This window comes from Electrophorus electricus, chromosome 21 (genome assembly GCF_041902795.1).
Source record: "Electrophorus electricus isolate QZ-2024a chromosome 21, ASM4190279v1, whole genome shotgun sequence".
Classification (NCBI taxonomy): Eukaryota; Metazoa; Chordata; class Actinopteri; order Gymnotiformes; family Gymnotidae; genus Electrophorus; species Electrophorus electricus.
Genome location: NC_137517.1, coordinates 11330502 through 11345000, shown reverse-complemented (window position 1 = coordinate 11345000; position 14499 = coordinate 11330502). Strand labels below are relative to the sequence as shown.

Sequence of the window (14499 nt, the reverse complement as noted above, 5' to 3'; positions counted from 1 at the left end):
AAAATGATAAAACATGTAAACCCAGCAAAAGCACAGGATAATGTCATAACATCAGGAAACCGATATCAGGAGGAATGATGCAGTGAAGTTAATAAAGGCTCAACCAATAACTTTGTTCAATGTGCTTTGTGAGGTACTGGGCAGTGAACATGTGCAACATTTGCTTCGTGCTGAAGTGAGACGTTATCAAGGGGAAAAGTGCTCACAAGGCTCTTTGCACTGCATCTGAGCTACACGTGTTTATGCAAGAACAACAATCTCCCTTTGTGAGTGTATTTGGACACTCAGTATGGCAGGAAAAATTAGTCTATCTCGTTGATAGTTTCTCCTGTTTTGATGAGCTTAACATTGAACGCAGGGCCTCTCTGACACTTTTTGAAGTGTGTGACATAATCAGGGCCATCGGGAACCCCTTCACCTTTCACCTCATAGGAATGACTGAGGATCTGATCTGTGCTGAATAAGAGAAGCTGCTCCAGTTATCATCTGATGAGATACTGATGTCAGAATTCAAACAGATGTAATTGTAGAACTTCTGGATCCAAAGACAGAGTGAATTTTCAACCTTCTCATTAAAAGCTGTGCAGGTTTTGATGTTCTTCGCTAGTGGGGTTGATACTTTCTGTTGTGAGAATAACCTCTCTGCTCTCACCACAATCAAGACTGAGTACCATAACAAAATGGAGGCAGAGTCAGATCTGTGTTTGAAGACCACTGCCCTCATCCTGGACATCGTACAGCTTTACTCAGCTAAACTCCTCAACCCTCTTACTGAAATGGTAAGTGATCACCGTCTGTGTATCTGTGGGATGATTTATAGGAGACACTTGGTCTAAAATGTTTGAGAACTACTGATTTAGATAAACAAAATATCTCTATTCTCTTTATCTACCTGTCTCTACTGTTCTTTCTGAAATCCACACACAGACAAAACACAAAATGTGCTTATTCCTTATTACAACACACCACTATTAATTTAACTGCATTGAACAGACATGTTAAATTGATCGGTTAATTATGCATCAAGATGGTGATTTCTGTTCTCTCTCTTGTATAACACACACACACACACACACACACACACACACACACACACACACACACACACACACACACACGCACACACATACACACGCACGCTTTTAATTCAGAGCAAGTTCAAATTGCTTCTTTGTTAACTCCACCCCTGCCTAAGTTTGGAAACAGTCCCACAAGTCAACAGGCAAACAATAGATTAATAGTCAAACAGAATTACGATAATTTGATCAAAGACGCTACCAGACACGGATTCAGTTGGTAAAGTTGTGGAGGAGAGACAGAAGGGTGAGTTAAATTTTATAAAGGAGTTCCATATTCCCTTGGAGGAAACTGAACAAAACTGTTAGTTTGTGTAACAGAGATAAAGAAGCAGTGTGATGATATTGTGCAGAGATTAAGTGCAGGCAGTTCACACTGAGCAGTGGGGAGTGATGTCCACACAAACCCCAGAAGAGGAGAAAGCCCTGGATATACTGGTTCATCAGTGTCTCTTAGGATAAGAGGAGGAACTGATGTGTGTGGAGAAGAATGTCCATCTCCATCCCCTCAGCCTGTCTCTCCACAGTACCCTTCACCTGCTCTAGTCCTGCTGCATCTGCTGGGCCTCTCAGGCAGGACCACAGTCAAAAAGGCAAACAGTGTAAATAGACAAAGGTCAGCACTAGGAAGACCAAAGAGGGGAAACAAGTATGACAGGAAGTGCAGACGTGACACATACAAGAGGGGTCACATCACGGTCACTTTTACAGGAAGTGAGTTGTTATTCACGACTGTAAATCACTGTCCTACCACCAGCTGAGTTCCTGCGTCAGTGATACCTGATTGCTGTCCCATGGTGTGGGTGATAAGAGAATGTGGTTAGTTGTGATTGGTCAGTGATGGTAAACCACCTGGTCTTGGTGAAGATAAGACTGAAGTCAGGGTCTGGAGGTGGAGGGTTTAGGGGGAGAGTTGGAGTGGAGCTGGAGCAGAGCTGGTGGACTGAGCAGTGAGGTTTGGAGAAACCTCTACCTGGGGCTTTCTCTCTCTACTTCTCTCTCTCGCTCACTCTTTCTTTACCTCTCTCTTACTTTATATCCATCTATTGGGTAACATTCAGGTAGTATGACATAATGTAAATGCTTAAGTAACTTTATAAAGTTAGTTATACATATTCTCATCAATTAAACTGTGCTACACAATAGAATTTACTCTAATACCTTTGTAATTATAATTCAGTCAGATAAATGTATTATATTTTACACGTCTTAAATGTTGGTCTACACCTGTTTCCATCGCTGGTTGTAGGTAAGCAGGGCAGGGGTAAGTGAACACTGTAACAAGTGAAAGAGTTATAATGTCAATGTGTGTAAGAGAGAAATATACACTTACAGTGTGTGTGTGTGTGTGTGTGTGTGTGTGTGTGTGTGTGTGTGTGTAAGAAAGAGAGAGAGAGAGAGAGAGAGAGAGAGAGAGAAGTGTGTGATAGGTTTTTTGTGGTGCATTTGTTGAGCACTGCCTGTACTCAGAGGAAAGGCAGCACAAAGACACTTAAGAAGCACTTTAGGATTAATGATTTGGTCAGCTAACACCTTGCATAGTGATTAGGGTACAGGATACAGAGGGGTTTAAGGAACACTCACAAATTAACAAAGTACCTTATGATGGAGATCATGATGTACTAACACCAGTGCAGTAATGTGTTTATGAATGAAAATACTCACACAGCTTTTCTGGATGCTGTAACCAATGGAAGCAGTCTCAGTAGACATTCCTCTGATGGGTCATATTTACTCAGGTCAAACTCATCCAGCTCCTCTTCTGAGTTCAGCAACACAAACACCAGAGCTGACCACTGAGCTGGAGAGAGACTGGCTCCATGGAGACAATGGTCACCTCCTCTGCTCAGGTATGTCTGGACTTCCAGTACTAGAGAATGATCCTTTAGTTCACTCAGACAGTGGAACAGATTGATGGATTTCTCTGGAGATGGATTCTCCCTGATCTTCTCCTTGATGTATTTGACTGTTTCCTCTTTGCTGTGAGAGCTTCTTTTCCTCTGTGTCAGTAGGCCTGATAAGAGAGTCTGATTGGACTCCAGTGAGAGACCCAGAAGGAAGCGGAGGAAAAGGTCCAGATGTTCGTTCTCACTCTGTAAGGCCTTGTCCACTGCATTCATAAGGAAGTCAGACATGGTTGATCTTTTAAAGAGACCTTTCTTTTGCTGTTTCAACACATTTTTCTTTTTGGAGATGAAGGAGAGAAATGCATATAAAGCAGCCAGAAACTCATGAATGCTCAGATGCACAAAGCTGAACATCTTCCCCAGGTGAAGCCCAGACTCCTCTCTGAAGATTTGGGTACGCACTCCTGAGTACAGTGACACTACTTTGACATCAATGCCACACTCTCTTAGGTCTTCCTCATAGAAGATCAGGTTGCCCTTTTCCAGCTGTTGGAAAGCCAGTTTTCCCAGTGCCAGAATTGACTTTTTAGTCTGTTGAGGATCAGTGTCAGTGTTTCCATGGTACTTTCTATCCTTGTGTTTGATCTGAAAGATCAGAAAGTGTGTGAACATTTGAGTCAGAGTCTTGGGGATCTCTCCACTCTCTGCTTCACCCAACATTCTCTCTAGAACAGTGGCTGCAATCCAACAGAAGACTGGAATGTGACACATGATGTAGAGGCTTCTTGATGACTTCATGTGTGTGATGATTTTGTTGGCCAGGCTCTGATCACTGATTCTCTTCCTGAAGTACTCCTCTTTCTGAGGGTCACTGAACCCTCGTACCTCTGTTACCTGATCAACACACTCAGGAGGGATCTGATTGGCTGCTGCAGGTCGAGAGGTTATCCAGAGGAGAGCAGAGGGAAGCAGATTCCCCTTGATGAGGTTTGTCAGCAGCACATCCACCGAGGTCGACTCTGTTACATTCCACAAGTTCTCATTGTTCTGGAAATCTAGAGGAAGTCAACACTCATCCAGACCATCAAAGATGAAAATGACTTTGTAAGCATCACAGTGTATTAATTGTAATTGTTTTGTTTCTGGGAAAAAGTGATGAAGTAGATCCATCAGACTGAACATTTTCTCCTTCATCAAATTCAGCTCCCTAAAAGGAAGTGGAAATATGAAGAGGACGTCCTGATTTGCTCTTCCTTCAGCCCAGTCCAGAATGAACTTCTGAACAGAGACCGTTTTCCCAATTCCAGCAACTCCTTTAGTCAGCACTCTTCTGATGGGTTTGTCTTTAAAGAGGTCATTGCATTTGATGGGTGTCTCCTGTGTTGCTGGTCTCCTGGATGCTGTCTCAATCTGTCTCACCTCGTGTTCATTATTGACCTCTCCACTCCCTCCCTCTGTGATGTAGAGCTCTGTGTAGATCTCATTCAGAAGAGTTGAGCTTCCTTGTTGGGAAATTCCTTCATTAATTCTTTTAAATGTATCCATTAGTTTGTGTTTGAGATTTCGTTGATATTCAGAGAATAGCTCTAATAAACAGAAGAACATGATCACAAATATTTTATTTTCTTGTTATCTTTGATGTTGAAGTAATTTATCAAAACGCTGAAACACTTTGCACAAACACAGAGGACAAAATTTAGTTATAGTGATACTGCCATCATAAAGCCATGATCCAGAGCTCTTACTGCTCTGTAGTGTGTTAGCAAGGTCTGTCTGGTTCATGTTCCCCATGACATGCAGTGTGATCTTCAGCGCTCCCTCTCTGGCACTGCTCTGATCCTCCTCATCCTCCACCTCTCTCTCAGAGCATGCTGGGTAATCTGGACTCAGCAGCTTCTTAAACTTCTTCAGCTCCTTCTTCACCAGAGAGACGACTTTGTGCTCCAGCTCCTGGTTAGGAATAAACAGCAACAGACAATCAAAAAAACACCACCATGTTACAGAGAGAGATCACTACATGATTTTGTTTCATGATGGAGAACATTCTGGCAGTGTTTGGGTAGTTACTTAAAAAAAAGTAATCCATTACTCATCACTTATCTAAAATTGTAATGGGATTACTGTACTCATTACTTAATGGAAAAAGTAATCTTATTACTTCTGTTACATCCTAAAACCCAAATATACTAGAAATCACCCCCACACTTACATACCTTGAATATGGACTCCAGTTGTTTTCTGTAGGTGAGTTCTGCTTTTTCTCTTTGTACACTGTGGACAAACACAACAGACTTTTATGGAGGAATATGTAGCACATTCATACCTGCACAACACATGATTATACAGACAAGTAGATAATATACAAGATTATATATTATCAACACTTGCGTTTCTGCATTTTATAACAGATCTGTGATGCTGCCTGGTGTGCAGCAGCAGAAAGGATGAAGATGCAGGTGTGAGTGTAGAAACTCAAAAAGGCTTTTAATAGAAAGTGAAAGTAAAGCAAATGTGCTAAACACACTCAGCCACAAGAAAACAAAGGTCAACAAACAAGAACAGGAAGACAGGAAACAGGAGAAGTATATACATGGAGGAATCTGGGAAGAGAACAATGCAGAGACTAAGGACAAGTGGCTGGAATGGCAGGTGGAGTTAGGTCAGTAGTGGCAGGAATGGTGGGTGGAGTTAGGCTGGAAAGTGGCAGGAATGGTGGGTGGAGTTAGGCTGGAAATTGGCAGGAATGGTGGGAGGAGTTAGGCTGGGGAGCGGCAGGAATGGTGGGAGGAGTTAGGCTGGGGAGTGGCAGGAATGGTGAGTGGAGATAGGCTGGAGAGTGGCAGGAATGGTAGGTGGAATTAGGCTGGAGAGAGGCAGGAATGGTGGGAGGAGTTAGGCTGGAAAGTGGCAGAAATGGTGGGAGGAGTTAGGCTGGAAAGTGGCCGGAATGGTGGGAGGAGTTAGGCTGGGGCTTTGGCAGGAATGGTGGGTGGAGTTAGGCTGGGGAGTGGCAGGAATGGTGGGAGGAGCAGGGAGAAGGACAACACACAGATACAACAATAAACAAAGGATGACAAGGGAAAGCAAAACAGACAAAAGGGCTCCTTTACAAGATGATTTGTTAGAAAATAAGTACATTTTATTTATAGAGCACATTTACCACAACAGCAATGATCAAAGTGCTGTGGAAAGTTAGGAAAAATGTCTTAACAAAAACCTGTGAAATGTAAAACAAAAGGAAATGTGCCATCAAACATAAACATGGACAGAGAAACGAAAATGTCAGGGTAAAAAGAAGTGTTTGAAATCTGCACAAGAGGGAGCAGAGCTGATATTCAGAGAAGGACTGTTCCACAGCCTCAGTGCTGCAGCTGAACAGACACAGTCACACTTCAGCTTCAGTCGAGACTGTAGAAAGACACAGTCACACTTCAGCTTCAGTCGAGACTGTAGAACAGACACAGTCACACTTCAGCTTCAGTCGAGACTGTAGAATAGACACAGTCACACTTCAGCTTCAGTCAAGACTGTGGAACAGACACAGTCACACTTCAGCTTCAGCCGAGATTTTAGAACAGGCAACAGCTGATCTGAACAACTCTGAGTGCCAGTGAGTAGATGACTTGTTCCTAAGCATGAACAAAGAATTTGATTTTGGGAAATTTCTCTGAACTTGTAAAAATTATTCCTAATAACAGAATTGATTTGCTGTTCAAATCTGAGATCTGGATCAAAGATAACACCAAGATTTTTATATTTCTAGGAATAATACAAGCAGATTAATCAACTGTTACACAAGTGTTAACCCCTCACTATCTATGTTTACATGTACACCCATGATCTTATATTAGTCTACAACTGTCTTACTTAGATATGATCATGTTAATATTACAGTCTGATTGTTATAGTGTGACATAGTGTCTTAGTTGACCTAAGCTTAGGCTGATTAAAGCATGTGTTCTAGAATAATATTAGCCAGACTATGTGCACATGTAAACACACACTGATCCACGGACTATTTTGTGCTCCATTTCTGGCAAAGCCTGATAAACATATTATACATATATTGTACATACATTGTTCTATATATATATATATATATATATATATATATATATATATATATATATATATATATATATATATATATATATAGAGAGAGAGAGAGAGAGAGAGAGAGAGAGAGAGAGAGAGAGAGAGAGAGAGAGAGAGAGAGATATTTCCTTATGTACCCCTGTTTTTTTCCCTCAATTTGGACAGAGCACTCTCAAACCATTTCACTGCTAGTTATCTATGTACATGACAAATAAACCAAACTTGAAACTTAAACTGTAATCAAGAGAGTTTGTTTTTGTCTAGTCATTAAAAGAGGAGCTCAGCAATGTTCAGTAACAGCATTACTACTGTAGCTAAATCCAGCTCATCTACCTACAGCTTGATCCTGCCCCAACTCCTCTTCTTAAGTGTTCTTCTGCTATTTCTCCCATGTCTTCTCATTAATGCTTCCCTTCGGATTCTGTCCCTACAGCTCTCAAAACCTCAGCTTTAACTGCCATTCTTTATAAAACAGGACTAAATGCTGCACTACTTGATAATTACTGACCCATTTCCAGTCTCCCCTGTCTACTCAGGGTTCCAGCCTCTCAACTACAATCTTTCTTAAATACTCAGGATCTATTTGAACCTTTCCAATCTGACTTCCATACTATGCACAACACTGAGAGAGCCCTGTTACATGGTTTCAATGATCCCCTTCTCTCTACTGACTCTGGTGCCCTGTGTGTTCTCCTCCTTCTAGATCTTCTAGATAGAAGTGCTGTGTTTGACACAATTAAACCATAGCATACTTATCAGCTGCCTCTCAGACATTGGGATTACTAATACAGTTCTTGAATGGTTTATCTCCTATATCTCTAATAGATCACATTTTGTCACACTTGGTAAACACAAATCACACACTGTTACCGTTACCCAAGATGTTCTCTAGGGATCGGTGCCTGGTCCTCTCCTATTTAATCGATATGTTGCCCCTTGGTCAGATTATCCGCAGGCATGGTCTCCGTTTCCACTGTTATGCTGATGACACTCAGATTTATAGTAGCACCAAAGGTAACACTACCTTACCACTTCCTGCTTTACTCTCTTGTATCAAAGATCTCAAACAGTGGATGAACATAAACTTCCTAGAGTTAAATCCTTACAAAATAAAATTTTAGTTATTGGTTCTAAATCCATAATCGCTAAATTAACTGATTTTAAACTCAGTCTAGATGGGTCTTGGTCAAATCATCAACTGCATTTTGGAACTTTGGTGTACTCCTCACTCTTTCAACCCCACATCATGTCAATGGTTAAAAATGCCTTTTTTTTTACAGTCACAATATCAGTAGACTTAGGCCCATGCTCTCCAGACAAGGTGCTGAAACTCTGGTTCATGCTTTCATCACATCCCATCTTGATTACTGCAACTCTCTCTTCATTTACACCCCAGAATTCTCTTAGATGTTAAAAAATGTCAGCCCAAAACACCCCGATTCTACATCAGTTACACTGGCTCCCTGTCCCTCAACACATTCAGTATAAACTCGTCTTGCTTACATTCAAAGCTCTGCATGGTCTTGCACCTCCCTACTTAGCTGAACTCCTACATCCATACTGCTCCACCCATACACTTAGGTCTTCTGATGCAGGTTGTCTCTCCATCCCTAAGTTAAGATTAGTCTCTGTAGGGGCAGATCTTTTAGTGTCATGGCCTCAAAACTATAGAACACTTTACTACAATCTCTCCATCTCTGGTCTTCAATTTCTGCTTTCAAATCGCTTAAAACATAAACATTTTAATGACCTTTCTTCTGTTAATAGTTGATAAATTAATGTGCTAAATGTGTTAATTCATGTCTCTTTCCATGTGTATTGCTATTGTAAAGCAACCTTGAATTTTAGAAATGCACTATTTAAATTTAAACTTATTATTATTTAATTATTACAGTACATACTGAATACAGTATACAGTCAGCTTTAGAATAACTGCCATTGTTTTTAAATAAAGAAGCTGAACTTTAGGGAAATATTCGTAAATGTACAGGTGTGTTTTGTATTCTTGGTAAACGTACACCTGTGTTGTGAGGCTGAATTAGACTGTGCATAAAGGAGACTGAAAATTAATATTTTAATAAACTATAACTATTTTTGCACATCTGTAACTGTACTGTCATAGCACAGACCCCTCCTCATAGATACCTCCCTATGCTTGTGACATTGTGTGTGTGTGTGTGTGTGTGTGTGTGTGTGTGTGTGTGTGTGTGTGTGTGTGTGTGTGTGTCTCCCATGTATCACACTTACAGGTTTATACTTTACAATATCTGGAAGATTCGACTGTTTCTCTCTAAAGAGGACACCCAGGTGCTCCTCCAGTCCCTCATTACCTTGAGACTGGGTGACTGTAACTCACTCCTGGCTGCTTCCTCCATGTGTGTCTCCAGGCCCTTACAGCTGATCCAGAATGCAGCAGTACGGCTGGTCTTAAACTTTCTGAAGTTTATACTTATGTTTCATTTCTGTATTGTGTATTGTTTCTCGGTCTCAGTAGAGACAATTGTTTCTGGCAGTATCAGAGATCAAGATTATTTAAGAATATTACCTACTGGTACTATCCAAGGGTTCTCTGAATGGACAACAAAGCACTTTTAAGAAGTCTGTCTGGATAAGGGCATCTACTAAATGCAATAAATATACGTTTATTCTGATATCTCAAGTAAATAAGTGCACAAACCTCTTCCCACTCAGGATATGCAGGCTGGATGAACCGATTTAATCTTCTAATTCAGTGTTCCTCACTCCCAGTGCTGGATAAACTGATTTAATCCCCCTAATGTAGTGCTCCTCACTCCAAGTGCTGGATGAACTGATTTAATCCTCTAATCCAGTCTTCCTCATTCCCAGTGCTGGGAACCTGCAGCACTGCAGTTTAGTGTTTTCCTGCTCCAACACACCTGATGCAACTCATGAAGAACTTCATAATGAGCTGAGTGAGTTTGATCAGGTGGGACTGGGAGTGAGGAACACTGTCCTAAACCAGGAGACTATCACCTCTCATCAGAACACTCTCCCTCTCTGAAGTATAAGTGGAGGACTCCATTTTACCTGAGCTCAGTAGAACAGTCACATTCCCTACGTCATCCTTACCTGAGCTCAGTAGAACAGTCACATTCCCTACATCATCCTTACCTGAGCTCAGTAGGATACACTCCCTCTCTGAACTGCATTGGAATCTTCATTGACTTGTCACTCTTCATGGATACACAGCTGGGTTCCGGGGAGTCTGATCTCTTACCCTGAATAGAACTAAAACACACAATTAAAAAAGATATTGTTTTAATGCCAAAATAGTGTTATACTGCCAAAGTCTAACTTAAAATAGTTTCACATTTTTGGTGTATTTTCTAAAGTAATCATCTCACAAATCCAGAGTTCATTTCCACAGTGACTTTACCCTTTGAGAACTCTCTGCTCACTGTGAGGATGCAGAAGTCTCTGTGTAATTGTGGATGACCAGTTATTGTTCTGGGCTCACGTTCCAAACCTGACTTGGTTATCCAGGTTTATTAGGCTTTTAAACTTTCTGAACTTTCTAAAGTTTATACTTATGTTTCATCCGTATTGTGTATTGTGTCTCAGTCTCAGCAGAGACAAATGTTTCTGGTAGTATTAGAGATCAAGATTATTTAAGAATATTACCTACTGGTACTATCCAAGGGTTTTGTGAATGGACTACAAAGCACTTTTAAGAAGTTTGTCTGGATAAGGGCATCTAAAAAATGCAAGAAATATACATGTATTCAGATATCCCAAGTAAATAAGTGCACAAACCTCTTCCCACTCAGGATATGCAGGCTGGATGATCTGATTTAATCCCCTAATCGAGTGTTCCTCATTCCCAAAGATGGATGAACTGATTTAATCCAGTGTTCCTCATTCCCAGTGCTGGGAACCTGCAGCACTGCACAGTTTAGTGTTTTCCTGCTCCAACACACCTGATACAGCTCATGAAGAACTTCATAATGAGCTGAATGAGTTTGATCAGGTGGGACTGGGAGTGAGGAACACTGTCTTAAACCAGGAGACCATCACCTCTCATCAGAACACTTTCCCTCTCTGAAGTGTATGTGGAGGACTCCATCTTATCTGAGCTCAGTAGAACAGCCACATTCCCTACATCATCCTTACCTGAGCTCAGTAGAACAGTTATATTCCCTACATCATCCTTAGCTGAGCTCAGTAGAACAGTCACATTCCCTACATCATCCTTACCTGAGCTCAGTAGAACACTCACATTCCCTACATCATCCTTACCTGAGCTCAGCAGAACAGTCACATTCCCTACATCATCCTTACCTGAGCTCAGTAGAACACTCACATTCCCTACATCATCCTTACCTGAGCTCAGTAGAACACTCACATTCCCTACATCATCCTTACCTGAGCTCAGTAGAACACTCACATTCCCTACATCATCCTTACCTGAGCTCAGTAGAACACTCACATTCCCTACATCATCCTTACCTGAGCTCAGTAGAACAGTCACATTCCCTACATCATCCTTACCTGAGCTCAGTAGAACAGGCACATTCCCTACATTATCCTTACCTGAGCTCAGTAGGATACACTCCCTCTCTGAACTTTAATGGAATGTCCATTGACTGGTCACTCTTCATGGATACACTGCTGGGTTCCGGGGAGTCTGATCTCTTACCCTGAATCAGACTAACATACACAATTAAAAAGATATTATTTTAAGGCCAAAATACTAATGTGTGTATAAATGGTGCAAATAAATTAATATGCATTTATGTCTATCATTGCGATTTTTATTTAATGTTTTTTAAAGAATTCGTACAAAGATGTTGAAAACACTAAATTCGTTATTATGTTTCTTGTTATTTACTAAGTGATCTTCAAGATGATCAGAGTTATACCAGAGAGCATCTTTACATTACTTTACATTGCATTACGCTGGTCTTAAACTTTCTGAAGATTATACTTATGTTTCATCTTTGTATTGTGCATTGTGTCTCGGTCTCAGTAGAGACAACTGTTTCTGGCAGTATCTGATTTAAGATTGTTACCTGCTGGTACTATTCAAGGGTTTTGTGAATGGATATCAAAGCACTTTTAAGAGGTCTGTGTGGCTAAGAACATCTACTAAATGCAATAAATATAGATTTATTCAGATATCCCAAGTAAATAAGTGCACAAACCTATGCACTGCAAGTATGTTTATTTATGTTCTCTCACCTGTCTCCTTTCTGTGTGTGCTGTTCCCCAGAGACACGTATTTTGGAGGTCATGTCTCCTCCTACAGATTATAGCTGTACACCTGCAAACACGCACATGCAGATTAATAATCAGAACACATATTCAATTACAATATTTACATTTACTGCATATGGCAGACACCCTTGTCCAGAGAGACTTACAGAAGTGATTTGTTGTGTCGCTACAAAAAACATAAATAAAGCACCTTTGTAAGTCGCTCAGGATAAGAGTGTCTGCTAAATTTTATAAATGCAAATGTAAACATCCTCATGTGAGCACAGAGAGGTTAGTGTCAAGATCACTACCAGGCTAAAGCCCTGGCTAAACTGCAAAAGAGGGCAGTAAAGATGTGTTTTTATAATAAGTGCATACTCAAAATCACTGTCACACAAATAAACAGCGCAGAACTTCATAAAAAAGCTAGATTTACATGCGCACCGTTGGTACAATACTAGTCTGACACTGTTAGTTGAACTAACACACGATCGTATAAAATCACTGTCTTAGCCAGTTCAAAACACGTAGCCGAGTTGGACGTGTAAACACGTTCTGTCAGATCTACTAGTTCACAGCCCGAAATGCAGCCAAGATCTCCGTTTATCGAGTCACGACCAAGACATTCACGCGCTTTAATCAATCACGAAAAAGACATTCACGCGCTTTAATCAATCACGACCAAGACATTCACGCGCTTTAACGAAGCACGACCAAGACATTCACGCTTCAGCTCGGAATGCACCTATAAGCGAGACATTACAGTATTTTCTCGCTTAATGTTCTCAAAAGAGAAACAGAGTCATTCATGTTTTTGAAGAGCTTTGGTGTAGACAGGCACCTTTACTAACTTTATAAGTACAAAATATAGTTTATTAAAATGAGCAAATAATGCATAAAGTTTAAAACGTAATCTTACAGCACTAAAACAAACTCAAAAATGTGGGTGTAGTGAACAGTATCAGTCCAAAGTGGAAAAGAAGACAGAGGCAGGAAAAATGTGTTCTGTAAGTGCATAGTGGGTCACAGACTAACTCAATCACTGTCATACAAAGAAACAGTGTCGAAATATCACTTAATAATATTACTAATAAATATTATAAATATTACTTCTTTAGTTACACTGACATGCACACTATTGGTACAATACTAACCTCACACTGTCAGTCTAATTACGACATGATCGTGTAAACAGCACGGTCTTAGCCTGATAAAACAACTAGTCTACATCTAGTTGGACACCTAAACACTTACTGTTAGATCTACTGGCTCACAGTCCGAGACATTTGTGACACTTCCTGCAGTACAACGCCTGTTCTATTTGCGCAGTTTGTTTCTGCGTAGAGGACAAAATATAAATATATTAAGTATATAGTGCGTTTATTAGTACTTTTTATACAGTTCATGTAAACATATTGATTCGGACCAATTTCTCAGATGAGCCTAGAACGACTTTAGTTTGGTTATTCTGAATCAGACGACCTCAGTTCTATTGCTGCATTTCGCGTAAACGAAGACACCTACTGCAACAGAATAGCGGCTAAAAGCTTTACGTTTTCAGACATTAACCTGTTAATATTAAATTCTGTTAATATTAAATTTAAGAACTTGTTCTTTGAGTAGTATAAGTTCATATAATTCTTGATTGACAGCTCAGATTCAGATACTCACCGGCTTTCTTTTCTAAAGATATTTGCATTCCGCTTCTTAAAATGGAGCACAAAAATTTCACTTTCGCGTTAAACCGGACTGAACCGGTTTTGTCAAGGATAATTGTTTTTTAGGGGCCGGACTGCTGTGACCAGTCACAACACTTTATCCAACCTTCTGCGGGAGAGAGAAATCAGAGCTACAGTATAGAACTGTATTTAAATAACACAGAATAGCGTAGAACAGTGACAGTAAATTAGCAGTGGATTTGGACTGTGGGAGAATTTTGTTTGTCATGGAGCTTATACAGCACAGCTGTTCTGAGCAGACGTTTACTTAGGTTTTCACACACACACACACACACACACTCACACACACACACACACACACACTCACACACACACAAACACACACACACACACACACACACACACTCACACACACACACACACACACACACACTCACTCACACACACACACACACACACACACACACACACACACACACACAGAGAGAGAGAGACAGGTTATTAGTTTGTGTGTAATACCTATTCTGTGCTCACAAACTCTATATAAAATGACTATTTATTGTCATTACGTTTCGTTTCTAGCATACA

General features: G+C 40.5%; 2 protein-coding genes across 2 annotated transcripts in view; both read right to left on the bottom strand.

Moving 5' to 3' along the window:
* The window catches only part of LOC145652866 (protein NLRC3-like), a 5746-nt gene extending 1760 nt beyond the window's left edge, over positions 1-3986 (bottom strand). Inside the window, exon 1 of the mRNA XM_081704581.1 lies at positions 2742-3986. Within this exon, the coding sequence (XP_081560707.1) occupies positions 2742-3721 (980 nt within the window). The 5' untranslated portion in view covers positions 3722-3986. The remainder of the gene's footprint in view (positions 1-2741) is intronic.
* LOC145643327 (NACHT, LRR and PYD domains-containing protein 6-like) overlaps positions 1-14025 on the bottom strand; it is a 15785-nt gene extending 1760 nt beyond the window's left edge. The window contains exons 1-7 of the mRNA XM_081704582.1: positions 13904-14025; positions 12218-12299; positions 11570-11686; positions 10151-10267; positions 5137-5194; positions 4669-4873; positions 1-4509 (exon numbers count right to left, since the gene is read on the bottom strand). The exon at positions 1-4509 is cut by the window's left edge and continues 1760 nt beyond it. Of these exons, the coding sequence (XP_081560708.1) occupies positions 3989-4509; positions 4669-4873; positions 5137-5194; positions 10151-10267; positions 11570-11686; positions 12218-12270 (1071 nt within the window). The 5' untranslated portion in view covers positions 12271-12299; positions 13904-14025 and the 3' untranslated portion in view covers positions 1-3988. The remainder of the gene's footprint in view (positions 4510-4668; positions 4874-5136; positions 5195-10150; positions 10268-11569; positions 11687-12217; positions 12300-13903) is intronic.
* Positions 14026-14499: the final 474 nt, after the last annotated feature.